General features: G+C 42.6%; 1 protein-coding gene and 1 pseudogene across 1 annotated transcript in view; both read left to right on the top strand.

Moving 5' to 3' along the window:
- Positions 1-15,596, top strand: part of SPMAP2L (sperm microtubule associated protein 2 like) — a 75,120-nt gene extending 59,524 nt beyond the window's left edge. The window contains exons 7-9 of the mRNA XM_063705111.1: positions 7,063-7,194; positions 11,858-12,033; positions 14,145-15,596. Of these exons, the coding sequence (XP_063561181.1) occupies positions 7,063-7,194; positions 11,858-12,033; positions 14,145-14,259 (423 nt within the window). The 3' untranslated portion in view covers positions 14,260-15,596. The remainder of the gene's footprint in view (positions 1-7,062; positions 7,195-11,857; positions 12,034-14,144) is intronic.
- Positions 3,209-6,516, top strand: LOC134758321 (glycine dehydrogenase (decarboxylating), mitochondrial-like; annotated as a pseudogene).
- Positions 15,597-16,479: the final 883 nt, after the last annotated feature.

Raw genomic sequence — 16,479 nt, 5'->3', positions numbered from 1 at the left:
TTTTCTAATTTTGTGAAGAATGATGGTGGTATTTTGATGGGGATTGCATTGAATTTGTAGATTGCTTTTGGCGCTATGGTCGTTTTCACAATATTGATTCTACCCATCCATGAGCATGGGATGTGTTTCCATTTGTTTGTGTCATCTATGATTTCTTTCAGCAGCGTTTTGTAGTTTTCTTTGTAGAGGTCTTTTGACTCCTTGGTTAGGTATATTCCTAAGGGTTTTTTGTTGTTGTTGTTGTTTTGGGTTTTTTTGTTGTTGTTGTTGTTTTGTTTTTGTGTGTTGGGGGGGGTTTTGTTTTTTTGTTTTTTGTTTTTTTTGCAGCTATTGTAAAAGTGGTGGAGTTCTTGATTTGTTTCTATGCTTGGTCACTGTTGGTGCATAGAAGAGCTACTGATTTGTATACATTAATCTTGTATCCAGAAACTTTGCCAAATTCTTTTAGTAGTTCTAGAAGCTTTCTGGAGGAGTCTTTAGGGTTTTCAAGGTAAATGATCATGTCATGCAAACAGTAACAGTTTGACTTCCTCTTTACTGATTTGGATACCCTTTATTTCTTTCTCTTGTCTGATTGCTTTGGCTAGGACTTCCAGTACCACGTTGAAGAGGAGTGGTGAGAGTGGGCATCCTTGTCTTGTTTCAGTTCTCAGAGAACTTTCAACTTTTCCCCATTCAGTATTATGTTGGCTGTGAGTTTGTCATAGAGGGCTCTTATTACATTGTTATGTCCCTTGTATTCTGCTGAGAGTTTACTGGATTTTGGAGAGTTTTGGAGAGTTAGATGCTTTTTCTGCATCTATTGAGATGATCATGTGATTTTTGTTTTTAATTCTGTTTATGTGGTGTATCACATTTATTGACTTGCATGTGTTAAACCATTCCTGCATCCCTGGTGTGAAACCTAGGTATTAAGTTCAAAATTATGCATGGCTAAAAGGTTCATTCAATGTGCAAGATAAGCAAATGGATTGTAAGGTAATGAAGTACAAAAAGTTCATTCACATAGTTTCAAATGGTACTTTTTGCAGCTACCATTTAAGAAACTAGCACTTTTCAAGTTGTAGTATCGAGGAAGAATATCCACAGTTATCTGAAAAGGCTCTTGGGCTCAATCCATCCTCCTGCCTCAGCCTCCCAAACTGCTGATGTCACAGGCATGATCCACCACACCCAGCCTTATGGTTCTTTCTAAGTTGAAAATTACATTAAGGAAAGGAACTGTATCTTATTATTCCTTGTTGTGTCTTACATACTATAATTGACTAAGAAATATTTATTTAATAAATTGAATAAGTACATGATTATTTTAAGTCTTTTTAGATCGTAAGCCTTAATTGAAAGCAATGGTTGTCATATATTTCTTTCATTTTCCCAGAGGCTGAGAGGACAGAAAACTTTATTCATGCTTTAAAATGCTTAAAATGTTTAATTAGTACTTTGTTGTGTCGTACAAAGAGGTAGGATCTTCAGTTTGAATGTTACCTCTACCTCTTACTGTGTAAACTTAAATAAATTAATGAATCTCACAATACCTTGGTTTCTGTCTTAGAGAATTAGAAATAAAAATGATACCCGAGGTGATGAATAAATGATTCAATATGTTATGGTTTGATTTGTGTCCCCATCCAAATCTCATGTAGAATTATAATCCCCAGTGTTGGAGGAGGAGTCTGGTGGGAGGTAATTGGATCATGAGAGTGGATATCCCCGTTGCTCTTCTTGTGATAGTGAGTGAGTTCTCAGGAGATTTGGTTGTTAAAAGTGTGTAGCACCTTCCCCTTTGCTCTGTCTCCTGTTCCCACCATGTAAGATGTGCTTCCCCTTTGCCCTTCCACCATGATTGTAAATTTCCTGAGGCCTCCCCAGCCATGCCACCTGTACACCCTGCAGAACCATGAGCCAGCAAGACCTCGCTTTACAAATTACCCCATCTCAGGTAGGTCTTTATAGCAATGCAAGGATAGACTAATACACAAAACATGTGAAACACTGTCAGTGTTAGTATCATCATCATAATCTTCATCATCAATTAAATAGCACAAAAAGGAATTTGATTAATACACAAAACATGTAAAATTTGACTAATACACAAGACTAATACACAAAACATGTGAAACACTGTCAGTGTTAGTATCATCATCATAATAATAATCATCATCAATTAAACAGCACAGGAAGGAATTTTAACCCACAGTTAAAGCCCCATTTTATTTCGTTATTGATTATATTTTCCTTCAAAGTTTTGTGGTAAGCTTTGATTTTGAATACAAGTAATTTAAATAGAAGACCATGTAATTTGGACAAATTTCCACAATTCAGATAGTGAAGAATAACTTGGGAGTCTAGTGGGGAGATGTATGGTTCTGCTTTTCTTCTTATTGGCTTTAGCTTCTTTTTCTTATCTATTCCAATTAGAAGAGAGACACTTAAATTCACTTTAAGCACGGTGATTTGTGATAATATGAGCCCCAATTCCCAAAGGGCAAAAATAATTATGAACAAAGCTAAGTCACCCTTTATAGCAGGGATCCCCAACCCCTAGGCTGTGGACCAATACCGGTCCGTGGCCTGTTAGGAATCAGGCAGCACAGCAGGAGGTGAGCAGGAGGGTGAGTGACCATTACTATCTGAGTTCCACCTCCTGTCAGATCAGCAGTGGCATTAGATTCTCATAGGAGCGTGAACCCTATTGTTAACTGTGCATGCAAAGGATCTAGGTTGTGCTCTCCTTATGAGAATTTAATGCCTGATTATCCAAGTTGGAACAGTTTCATCCCTAAACCATCCTTTTCCCAACACTGCCCATGGAAAAATTGTCTTCCGTGAAACTGGTCCCTGGTGTCCAAAAGGTTGGGGACCGCTGCTTTATAGCATTCTTTTTTGGTGGGGCTGAGCCTGGCCTCTTGGCTGAGTTTATCATTACCGTTTATCTCTGAATCAGTTATTTGCTATTGCCTCAATGTCTTTAGTTTAACAGTTAAGTTCTTGGAAAGCTACGTTGGGGAGCCACAACTTTGCGCGAGTGTCTTGGTTGAGCGCAGCGCCCATTCATTGCCCGCGAGCGTCCATCCATCTGTCCGGCTGGCGGTCCAGCGAAAGGGGCTCCAGGCTGGACGCAGCCGCCACCCGGGGGACCGAGGCCAGGAGAGGGGCCGAGAGCGCGGCTGACCCTTGCGGGCCGGGGCAGGGGACGGTGGCCGCGGCCATGCAGTCCTGTGCCAGGGCGTTGGGGCTGCGCCTGGGCCGCGGGGTCGGGGGCGGCCGCCGCCAGGCTGGGGGATCGGGGCTGTGCTGGGCGCCGTGGGGCCGGGACAGCAGCAGTGGCGGCGGGGACAGCGCCGCGGCTGGGGCCTCGCGCCTCCTGGAGCGCCTTCTGCCCAGACACGACGACTTCGCTCGGAGGCACATCGGCCCTGGGGACAAAGACCAGAGAGAGATGCTGCAGATCTTGGGGCTGGCGAGCATTGATGAATTGATCGAGAAGACGGTCCCTGCCAACATCCTTTTGAAAAGACCCTTGAAAATGGAAGACCCTGTTTGTGAAAATGAAATCCTTGCAACTCTGCATGCCATTTCAAGCAAAAACCAGATCTGGAGATCCTATATTGGCATGGGCTATTGTAACTGCTCAGTGCCACAGACGATTTTGCGGAACTTACTGGAGAACTCAGGATGGATCACCCAGTATACTCCATACCAGCCTGAGGTGTCTCAGGGGAGGCTGGAGAGTTTACTCAACTACCAGACCATGGTGTGTGACATCACAGGCCTGGACATGGCCAATGCATCCCTGCTGGATCCTCATCTGGATCCTCTGCGGCTGCAGAGGCGCTGCAGCTGTGCTACAGACACAACAAGAGGAGGAAATTTTTTGTTGACCCCCGTTGCCACCCACAGACAATAGCTGTTGTCCATACTCGAGCCAAATATACTGGAGTCCTCATTGAGCTGAAGTTACCCTGTGAAATGGACTTCAGTGGAAAAGATGTCAGCGGAGTGTTGTTCCAGTACCCAGACACGGAGGGGAAGGTGGAAGACTTTACGGAACTCGTGGAGAGAGCTCATCAGAGTGGGAGCCTGGCCTGCTGTGTGTGCTACTGACCTTTTAGCTTTGTGCATCTTGAGGCCACCGGGAGAATTTGGGGTAGACATCGCCTTGGGCAGCTCCCAGAGATTTGGAGTGCCACTGGGCTATGGGGGACCCCACACAGCATTTTTTGCTGTCCGAGAAAGCTTGGTGAGAATGATGCCTGGAAGAATGGTGGGGGCAACAAGAGATGCCACTGGGAAAGAAGTGTATTGTCTTGCTCTTCAAACCAGGGAGCAACACATTCAGAGAGACAAGGCTACCAGCAACATCTGTACAGCTCAGGCCCTCTTGGCGAATATGGCAGCCATGTTTGCAATCTACCATGGTTCTCATGGGCTGGAGCATATTTCTAGGAGGGTACATAATGCCACTTTGATTTTGTCAGAAGGTCTCAAGCGAGCAGGGCATCAACTCCAGCATGACCTGTTCTTTGATACCTTGAAGATTCAGTGTGGCTGCTCAGTGAAGGAGGTCTTGGGCAGGGCCGCTCAGCGGCAGATCAATTTTCGGCTTTTTGAGGATGGCACACTTGGTATTTCTCTTGATGAAACAGTCAGTGAAAAAGATCTGGACGATTTGTTGTGGATCTTTGTTTGTGAGTCATCTGCAGAACTGGTTGCTGAAAGCGTGGGAGAGGAGTGCAGAGGTATTCCAGGGTCTGTGTTCAAGAGGACCAGCCTGTTCCTCACCCATCAAGTGTTCAACAGCTACCACTCTGAAACAAATATTGTCCGGTATATGGAGAAACTGGAAAATAAAGACATTTCCCTTGTTCACAGCATGATTCCACTGGGATCCTGCACCATGAAACTGAACAGTTTGTCTGAACTCGCACCTATCACATGGAAAGAATTTGCAAACATCCACCCCTTTGTGCCTCTGGACCAAGCTCAAGGATATCAGCAGCTTTTCTGAGAGCTTGAGAAGGATTTGTGTGAACTCACAGGTTATGACCAGGTCTGTTTCCAGCCAAACAGCAGAGCCCAGGGAGAGTATGCTGGACTGGCCACTATCCGAGCCTACTTAAACCAGAAAGGAGAGGGGCACAGAACGGTTTGCCTCATTCTGAAATCAACACATGGGACCAACCCAACAAGTGCCCACATGGCAGGCATGAAGATTCAGCCTGTGGAGGTGGATAAATGTGGGAATATCAATGCAGTTCACCTCAAGGCCATCGTGGATAAGCACAAGGAGAACCTAGCAGCCATCATGATTACATACCCATCCACCAATGGGGTGTTTGAAGAGAACATCAGTGACGTGTGTGACCTCATCCATCAACATGGAGGATAGGTCTACCTAGACGGGGCAAATATGAACGCTCAGGTGGGAATCTGTCGCCCTGGAGACTTTGGGTCTGATATCTCGCACCTAAATCTTCACCAGACCTTCTGCATTCCCCACAGAGGAGGTGGTCCTGGCATGGGGCCCATTGGAGTAAGAAATACCTTGCCCCGTTTTTGCCCAATCATCCCATCATTTCACTAAAGCGGAATGAAGATGCCTGTCCTGTGGGAACCGTCAGTGTGGCCCCATGGGGCTCCAGTTCCATCTTGCCCATTTCCTGGGCTTATATCAAGATGATGGGAGGCAAGGGCCTTAAACAAGCCACGGAAACTGCGATATTAAATGCCAACTACATGGCCAAGCGATTAGAAAAACACTACAGAATTCTTTTCAGGGGTGCAAGAGGTTATGTGGGTCATGAATTTATTTTGGACACGAGACCCTTCAAAAAGTCTGCAAATATTGAGGCAGTGGATGTGGCCAAGAGACTCCAGGATTATGGATTTCACACCCCTATCATGCCCTGGCCTGTGGCAGGGACCCTCATGGTTGAGCCAACTGAGTCGGAGGACAAGGCAGAGCTGGACAGATTCTGTGATGCCATGACCAGCATTCGGCAGGAAATTGCTGACATTGAGGAGGGCCGCATCGACCCCAGGGTCAATCCACTGAAGATGTCTCCACACTCCCTGACCTGCGTTATGTATTCCCACTGGGACCGGCCTTATATTCCAGAGAGGTGGCAGCATTCCCACTCCCCTTCGTGAAACCAGAGAACAAATTCTGGCCAATGATTGCCCGGATTGATGACATATATGGAGATCAGCACCTGGTTTGTACCTGCCCACCCATGGAAGTTTATGAGTCGCCATTTTCTGAACAAAAGAGGGCCTCTTCTTAGTCCTCTCTCCCTAAGTTTAAAGGACTGATTTGGTGCCTCTCCCCAGAGCATTTGATAAGCAAGAAAGATTTCATCTCCCACCCCAGCCTCAAGTAGGAGTTTTATATACTGTGTATATCTCTGTAATCTCTGTCAAGGTAAATGTAAATACAGTACCTGGAGGGAGTGGAAGCTGATGGTTGGAAGACAAATTTGCTTTGGTATTCTGCTTCCACGTGTGCCAGTTGCCTGGATTGGGAGCCATTTTGTGTTTTGCATAGAAAGTTTTGGGAACTTTAACTTTTAATGTGGCAAGTTTGCAGACTTTATAGAGGCTATCCCGGAGACTTAATAGACATTTTTTTGTTCCAAAAGAGTCCATGTGGACTGTGCCATCTGTGGGAAATCCCAGGACAAATGTTTACATTTTGTATACCCTGAAGAACTCTTTTTCCTCTAATATGCCTAATCTGTAATCACATTTCTGAGTGTTTTCCTCTTTTTCTGTGTGAGGTTTTTTATATCTGCATTTATTAGTATGCTAATAAAAGCATTTTGATTGGAAAACAAAACACAACAACAAAAAAAAGAAAAGCTACATTGGAATCCATGCAATCTTGTTTGAGAAAGATAGAAATTGATCCTTTCAGCTGTGATTATAGGTTACTGCAAGATTCCCACCCTTTCTGCTGGAGTGTTGAGAAGTCTGGCCCAGAGGTCAAATCATACTTTGTAATCTTGAACTAAATAGTGTTTATTACTTGATGCTTATAAGTACTGTTTTATTTTTCTCCCCTAGATGCAAACCAAGATTTCACTTTCTACCCTGAGTGCGATTGCAACTCCAAGAATTATAGAGCTCGCCCACCCAAGGATCAAGTTAGTGGGTCTGTGCTGTGAAAGACAAAGAAGTGAACTGCCCATCTGTCCTGTAAGCCATCACTACCTTGGTATCCTTCAGCTCACTTTTTGACTGCTCCTAGGGTGCTATTTTGCCTCTACAGGGCATAGCCCAAAGTCACTGGAAAAGAGAATCTGGGAAGAGTGGTCTGTGGCAGGAAGAGACTAGCTACATGATAGGGAGAGAGGGAAAAGAGTAGAGCACCAAGAGCATGGGCTTTGGAGTTCAGTTTTGGAGCTGGATTCAAATTGCAGCCTCGTCACTACAAGCTCTATGATGTTGGGACAAACTTCCTGAGCCTTATTCATTCAACAAATATTTGGATGCCTACTGTGAGCCAGGCAGTGATCCCAGTGAACAACTTGGAGCTCTATGCTAATCAGGGGAGACAAACAATAAATTAGTCAATAGATAATGTCAGATCATGCTAAATGCTGTGAAGAAAATAACATAGAAAATGAATGACTGTGGGGCAGGGTGGTAAGATACTTTGCCTATGGTAGTCAGTGAAGGCCTCTCTAAGGAAGGAACATTTGAGCTGAAACCTGACTGATAAGAAGGAGTCAACCAAGTGAAGATCTAGAAGAATATTCCAGTAAAGGGAAGAGTACATGCCAAAGTACTAAAGTTGGGATGCACTTGAAGTTGGGTGGAGCAAGGTGAGCTAGAGAATTCCGGAGATAGCCATCCTCACTGAGTGGTCTGCTGTGTTGAGCAATAACAGGTAAGTCAGGGCACTCAGCACAGAGCCTGGAACCTTTGATGGCTTCCCTCCCTCTTCATCCGTGACATTCCCCACCATCAATTGCAGTGCCAACTTGGTGCCCTATTCCAGTTGGGTTTTCAAAAATATCTAATGATCATGTTGCCAAAACAGGTGGGACCAGTTTCGCCCTGTTTCAAGGAAACTGAGGATTTAATATGGAATTCTATTAGGAAAGAAAACCATTCTGGGAATCAGAAACCCTTGGATGAGTGTCTTAAGTTTACTAAAGTGACTTGTGACTGTCAGGCAAATGACTTTATTCTCAGTTTTTTGGTATGTAAAAATGGAAGTAATGCAGATCTTTCCTTAATTGCTATGATTGTTTGGGTTTATTTCATTTTGTAATGTTTTTAGAAAAAAGGAATACCACTGCAGAAAATCATAGTCTTAGAACCCGAAACAAATCTGCACCAGTGCAATGCAGAACACTTTCAAGACTACTGAGAGTGGTGTTAGCTGTCCACCCTAATTCTTTTGTTTGTTTTTTGTGGTGGTGGTGTTTTTTTTTTTAGACAGTGTCTTGCTCTGTCACCCAGGCTGGAGTGCAGCAGCACGATCATGGCTCACTGCAGCCTCAACCTTCTGGGCTTAAGTGATCCTCCCACCTCAGCCACCTGAGCAGCTGGGACTACAGGCATGTGCCACCACCCCCAAGTTTAAAAATTTTTTTTTGTAGAGACAGGGGTCTCACTATATTGCCCAGGCTGGTCTGGAACCCCTGAGCTCAAGTGATCCTTGTGCCTCAACCTCCCAAAGAGCTAGGATTATAGGTGTGAGCTATCATGGCTAGCCCCACTCTAATTCTTTTGAGTGAGCATTTAAAAGAGAGTAGTAGATGTCATCCTAGGTATTTTGCCAATAAAGCAACATAACAGAAAGGCAATCTGGTAGATGTGGTTTTTAAAGTAAGACCAAAAGGAGTCAGTCAATATATGTTTATTCAGCACCAACTATGTGCCAGAGCCAATTTTAGCTTTTAGCAAACAAGTAATTCCCCTTGAGCAGCTTATATTCTAATGGGGAGAAATACAGTCAATAAACAAAGTGATAAATGAGCTAATGTGGGTGTTGACATGTGCTATGAAGAAGATTAAGTAAGTCCTGCAGAAGAGGGTAATTAGGCTGACTTGTCTTGGCTGGTCAGGGAAGATCTCCTTGAAGAATGTGATGTATGAGTCTAGAGACTTGAGTGAGGGAGAGGCAGCCAAGCCAAGGCTAAGGGAAGTTTTTTTTTCAAGGAGAACTAGCAAGTGCAAAGGTCCTGAGAGGGAAGGACCTGGTCCAGGGAGTCTGTGTGGCTGGAATCACAGGGATCAAGGAGAGGAGGGGAGGAAGATGAGGTCAGAGGGGTGGGGCAGAAGGCAGATCATGTAGGGCCTTGTAGGCCACAGAAGGAGCCTAAGTGATGGGGTTTGGCTCTGTGTCCCCACTCAAATCTCACCTTGAATTGTAATAATCCCACATGTCAAGGGAAGGACCAGGTGGAAATAATTGACTCATGGGGGTGGTTTCCCCCATGCCGTTCTCCTGATAGTGAGTGAGTTCTTATGAGATCTGACGGTTTTGTAAGGGGCTTCCCCCTTCGCTGGGCTCTTACGGTCTCTCGCCCCCCACCATGTAAGATGTGCCTTTGCTCCTCCTTTGCCTTCTGCCATGATGGTGAGGCCTCCCCAGCCACTCCCCAATGGAACTGTGATTCCATTAAACCTCTTTTTCTTAATAAATTACCCCATCTCAGATATTTCTTCATAGCAGTATGAAAACAGAATACACTAAGTGTGTGTATATGTGTATATATACACTAAGTGTGTGTATATGTGTATATATACACTAAGTGTGTGTATATGTGTATATATACACTAAGTGTGTGTGTATGTGTATATATACACTAAGTGTGTGTGTATGTGTATATATACACTAAGTGTGTGTGTATGTGTATATATACACTAAGTGTGTGTGTATGTGTATATATACACTAAGTGTGTGTGTATGTGTATATATACACTAAGTGTGTGTGTATGTGTATATATACACTAAGTGTGTGTGTATGTGTATATATACACTAAGTGTGTGTGTATGTGTATATATACACTAAGTGTGTGTGTATGTGTATATATACACTAAGTGTGTGTGTATGTGTATATATACACTAAGTGTGTGTGTATGTGTATATATACACAATAATATATGATAATTATTATTATTTTGAAACAGGATCTCACTCTCTCACCCAGGCTGGAGAGCAGTGGTGCTATCACAGCTTATTGTAGCCTCAACCTCCCTGGGCTCAAGTGATCCTCCCACTTCAGCCTCCTGAGCAGCTGTGACCACAGACATGCACCACCATGCCCAGCTAATTTTTTTTGCTCAAAATTATTATTTTTTATTTTATTTTTAAATTTTCTTCACTTTAAGTTCCGGGATACATGTGTGGAATGTGCAGATTTGTTACATAGGTATACATGTGCCATGGTGGTTTGCTGCACCTATCAACCTGTCACCTAGGTTTTAAACCCCACATGCATTAGCTATTTGTCCTAATGCTCTCCCTCCCCTTACACACCCCCTGCCGCTGACAGGACCTGGTGTGTGTTGTTCCCCTCTCTGTGTCCATGCATTCTCATTGTTCAACCCCTTCTTATGAGTGAGAACATGAAGTGTTTGGTTTTCTGTTCCTGTGTTAGTTTGCTGAGGACGATGGCTTCCAGCTCCATCCATATCCTTGCAAAAGATATGATCTCATTCTTTTTTATGGCTGCATAGTATTTCATGGTGTGTATGTACCACATTTTCTTTATCCAGTCTATCATTGATGAGCATTTGGATTGGTTCCAGGTATTTGCTATTGTGAATAGTGCTGCAGACACTTCTCAAAAGAAGACATTTATGTGGCCAACAAACATATGAAAATAAAACTCAACATCACTGATCATAAGAGAGATGCAAATCAAAACCACAATGAGATACCATCTCACACCATTCAGAATGGTGATTATTAAAAAGTCAGGAAACAACAGATGCTGGCAAGGCTGTGGAGAAATAGGAATGCTTTTACACTGTTGGTGGGAATGTAAACCAGCTAATTTTTGTTTTTCTTTGCTTTCTTTTTTTTTTTTTTTGTAGAGATGAGGTTTTGCCATTTTGTCCAGGCTAGTCTTGAACTCCTGGGCTCAAATGATCTGCTCACCTCAGCCTCCCAAAGTGCTGGGATTGATTACAGGCACAAGCCATTGTGCTTGGCTGAGCCTAAGTATTATTTTTAGCAAAATGGGAAACAATAGGATGGGTTTATTTATTTATTTATTTGAGACAGAGTCTCACTCTGTTGCCAGGCTGGAGTGCTGTAGTGTGATCTTGGCTCACTGCAACCTCCGACTCCCTGGTTCAGGCGATTCTTCTGCCTCAGCCTCCTGAGTAGCTGGGATTACAGGCACGGGCCACCAAGCCCAGCTAATTTTTGTATTTTTAGTACAGACGGGGTTTCACCATGTTAGTCAGGCTGGTCTCAGACTCCTGACTTCATGATCCACCCACCTTGGCCTCCCAAAGTGCTAGGATTACAGGTAGCAACCAACGCATCCAGCCCAGGATGGGTTTAAAGCCTGGTAGCGATATGATCTGATTTGGGCTTTAGAAAGTACTTAGCTCATGAAGCTGTTGTGATGATTAAGTGGGAATGATTTAGGTAAAGCTTAGAACACTGTCTGGCTCACAGAACACACTCATTATATGTTCATTCTCTCCCTCAGTAACTGTCATGGAAGGCCGCATTGTACAGGAGCAAGGATGGAAGCAGAGAGACCAGTTACGAGTTTGTTGCAGTAATCCAGAAAAGAAATGATTGTGACTTAAGTAGGGATACAGCTATAGACATAGAGAAATGTAAAATTTGGGATATATTTTTGTGTCTCTTTGTTTCCACTATAGGTACCTCCTGCTGCCATGATAGCTAAACCTAGCCCCCGAACAATAGCTCTAGCGAAGTCCAAGTCTGTTCATCAAGATTATCTACCTGACCATGATGCCCACTGGCCAGTATCTTATGCTGCTACTCATTCCGAAGCATCGCCTAGGATTCAGGAACTAGCTAATCCAAATAAGAGGTATGTCAATTTCAGGCTAAAGTGGGACAGGAAAGGCTGGGGTTCTGGGGAGAGGGAGAAAGTTGACCTAATAAGGCAAATGAAAAGAGTTGTAGCAATATGAAAAGAACTTCCAAAACATCTTACTTAACAAATTACATTTATTATGATACATGTATGGTCTTCTTACCCTAAACATAAGGCTACTGTTAAAAGGTTAGTGGACTAGGTATTGCAGCTTAGATCTAGGATGGAGCAGGTGGATCACACCTGTAATCCTAGTGCTTTGGGAGACCAAGGTGGGAGGATAGCTTGAGGCTAGGAGTTGGAGACCACCCTGGGGAACATAGTGAGACCCTGTCTCTACAAAAAATTCTTTAAAAATATTGGCCAGGCACGGTGGCTCATACTGGTAATCCCAACACTTTGGGAGGCAGAGGTGGGAAGATCGCTTGAGCCCAGGAGTTTGACACCAGCCTAGGCAACAAAGTGAGACCCCCATCTCTTCAAAAAAATACAAAAAATTAGCCAGGTGTGGTGGCATGTGCCTGTAGTTCTAGCAACTTGGGAGGCTGAGGCAGGAAGTCATTGCTTGAGCCCAGGAGTTTGAAGTTACAGTGAGTTATGATCTATAACACTGCACTCCAGCCCAGGCAACAGAGTAAGACCCTGGCTCTAAGAAAGAGAAAGGAAAAAAGAAAAAGAAACTTAAGATCTAGGAGACAGTCTGATAAGTATGTGTATGGAATTATTTATCTAACATATATTATTAAGTGAAACAGGTTCTAGAACACAGCATGTAATATGTTGCAATTTGTGTAAGAAAAAAAGACATGGGCCATATATTTGTTTGCATATGCCTGTAGTATCTCAAAAGGGTATACAAGAAGCTAGTAACAATGGTTGCCTTTGGGGGCCTAGGGAATTGGGATAGGAGGAAGACTTATTTTTCAGTAAACAGGCTTTTGTATTTTTCCAATGTTTTGCATCATGTACATGTATGGCCTAATTCAAATAGATAAGAATATATAATTAACAAAGAAAAACATTGCCTCTCATTTCTGTTTATTTTTTGGAGGCCTCTTAACTTGCCGGAGCCTCAATTAATTTTGTTACCTTGACGGATAACATCTGATCCCTCTTTTAAAGCATCAATAGCAAAACCTAGGAGAGGCAGAAAAAGTTGTGGAAGTCTTGAGCTCAGGGAAAAGGAAATATGCTAGTCTTATATAATGACATGTTTAAAATGCTGTAATGTGTTTATCCTTTAAAAAAAATAAATTTGCCATCAGATGAAATGAAGCTCATTCTCTATTCATTAAAGAGAAGAGGCTGGATGCGTTGGCTCACACCTGTAATCCCAGCAGTTTGGGAGGCCAAAGCAGGCAGATCACTTGAGCCCAGGAGTTTGAGACCAGACTGGGCAACATGGTGAAACCCCGTCTGTACTAAAAATACAAAAAAATTAGCTGGGCATAGTGGTGCACGTCTGTAGTCCCAGCTATTTGAGAGGCCGAGGTAGGAGAATCACTTGAGCCTGGGAGGAGGAGGTTGCAATGAGCCCAGATCATACCACTGCACTCCAGCCTGGGTGACAGAGTGAAACCCTGTCTCAAAAAAATAAAACAATAAAATAAAAAATAAAGAAAAGAGAAGAATATGATCAAGTGCATTATCAAGGTTTTTATCCTGGTGACAAAATTATTATTTGGTGGTAAGGTGCTGAGAGTGGCCAACTTCAAAAATTTTATTTTCTTAAGTCTACCAGAGAATACTCTGGCTTGTTTTAACATTGACAAATTATGTTATGGTAAATGATACATAGGGGATACAAACTCAGGTCTGTCTGATTCCAAAACTCAAGTTCAAGACTAAGCAACTTCCTGAATTTACTTTCTGGGGAAAGGGAAAAGGTTTTGGAATCTGAGAGACATGTAAATCTGGATTTGTCCGTAAATTCGTTCATTTAACTTCATTTAACTGAGTCTTGATTGCCTTATCTGTATAGTGGAGGTCATGAAAATAAAATGGGATAATATCATAGTACATAACATACAGTGGATGCTTGAGAAACATTAGCTACCTTCTCTGTTCATCTTATTTCAGGTTGATTTCTTTTTCCCCTATTTCAGGGCTCCTGTGCGTATTGTGTATTATGATCCAGATGTCTTTAAAACCAAGCCAGCTGCTTTGAAAGGACAGTGTTTTCAAAGGATCCGGGAGTTGTCACAACCTCTTATACGTTAAATACAGAAAGCCACAACAGTCAGACCCTGGTTATGTATCTAGAACACATACTAGATGACTTAGTTCCCTGTTGCGGTACTGTCAGTTTACATTCACCCCTTGCTTCCCCTCCCACAAAATGAGACCTTTAGGGAAAACCACCATGATCATTAAATAGCAGTTGTTGCTGTTACCTGTCGCTGAATCTTTAGCAGATTTGAGGACTCCAGCATGCAATAAATGAGAAAATGAGAGACTGCCTCATTATCCTTACTCTTTCCTCACAAGCATCTTGGCTGCCTCATTGCTGTAGCTGACCTGAAGAAACACTCTTCCTTATATTTGTGGGTTTTGCTTTTCCTTTCCCAGTGAGTTCCATGTTCCCCAGTAACTGATCCTACCTCAGTCCCTTCACCAGTAAGTCCTGGGAAATGAAATCATTCTTTGTGTTATTTCAGCATCCCCTCATTACTTAGAAAAAACACTGAAAAAGTGAAGCTCTTTTGGAAAAATTGAAATACTTTTTATAGTCTATAAATACAATTTATAATTGAAATTTAGGGAACAGGTTACCTTAGTGATGATGTCACCAATCTCTGTTCCTTTACTCATGCCAGAGTCACTTACCATGAATGAGAGAAAAAGCAAGATGTTTGGTAAGCATTAAAATTCTCTGTAAAATTGCATCTGCCCAGAATTTTATTCTCTCTATAGATCACTATTTTACAAATTAAACTAACTTTTATGGGGCATATCTAGATTTGCATGAAAATGAACTTACTTGAAAGCCAATTTTACAGATGAATGAGTTCTACCTTTAAGGTCTTTGTGTTACAGAGGGGTAATACCACATAGTAGTTTTGAACTTGAGTTTTGGAATCAGATAGAACCCGAATTTGTCTCTGTCATGGATTATTTACCAGGTATGTGATCTTAAACAAACTTCCTAACTCCCTGTGCTGCAGTTTCTTTATGTAGAAAATGGATTCCTGCAGCATTCTTGTAAAGATTAGATGATAAAATGTATATAATAAAGTACGAATTTGAAACAAAAATTTTTATTTAGAAATTTAGCTGTGGCTAGGCACAGTGGCTCATGCCTGTAATCCTAGCACTTTGGGAGGCCGAGGCAGATGGATCATGAGGTCAGGGGTTCAAGACCAGCCTGACCAACATGGTGAAACCCCGTCTCTACTAAAAATACAAAAATTAGCCTGGTGTGGTGGTACACACCTGTAATCCCAGCTACTCAGGAGGCTGAGGCAGGAGAATCACATGAACCCAGGAGGCAGAGGTTGCCATGAGCCGAGATTGCACCACTGCACTCCAGCCTGGGTGATACAGCGAGACTCCATCTCGAAAAAAAAAAAAAAGAAAAGAAAAGAAAAGAAAAGAAATTCAGCTGTGTTTCACATGTTTAAAGCAGCACAATTCACAATTGCAAAAATATGGAACCAACCTAAATGCCCATCAACCAACAAGTGGATAAAGAGAGTGTGGTATATGTACACCATGGAATACTACTCAGTCATAAAACAAAACAAAATAATGGCATTTGCAGCAACTTGGATGGAGTTGGAGGCCATTATTCTAAGTGAAGTAACTCAGGAATGGAAAAACCAAACATTGTATGTTCTCACTTATAAGTGGGAGCTAAGCTGTGAGGATGCAAAGGCGTAAGAATGATACAATGGATTTTGGGGACTCAGAGGGAAGGCTGGTAGGGGGGTGAGGAATAAAAGATTACATAATGGTACACTGCTCGGTGATGAGTGCACCAAGATCTCAGAAATCACCACTAAATAACTTATCTATGTAACCAAAAACTACCTGTACCCCCAAAGCTATTGAAATTAAAAATAAGAAATTTACCTGTGCTAGCTTTCTAAGGGTACAGTGGCATAATTCATATCAGTGGGGAAAATATGCCTTGATTCTTACATTAAATGAATGTCTGTTGAGTGTCTTTGCTTTGCCAGGCCCTGTGCTTGGCACTGGAGATAACACAGTGAACCAAACAGATATGGGTTCTGCTCTCACAGACTCTTTAGCTTATTGGGAGAGATGATTTCATTAGAATATTCACCAATAAATGTAAAATTACAACACTAGCAAGTACTATGAAATAGTGTTATGAAATAACAGAATAGAGAACTTTGATCCCATGGGAAGGTGAGAGAAGGCTTCTCTAATGAAGGAACAACTGGGTTGGATGCTGATGAAATGCCTAACCTTGTTTTT

The sequence above is a fragment of the Gorilla gorilla genome, chromosome 3, assembly GCF_029281585.2.
Source record: "Gorilla gorilla gorilla isolate KB3781 chromosome 3, NHGRI_mGorGor1-v2.1_pri, whole genome shotgun sequence".
NCBI classification, from domain to species: domain Eukaryota; kingdom Metazoa; phylum Chordata; class Mammalia; order Primates; family Hominidae; genus Gorilla; species Gorilla gorilla.
The sequence above is the reverse complement of the archived record's forward strand: the minus strand, read 5'-3'. Positions and strand labels throughout refer to the sequence as shown.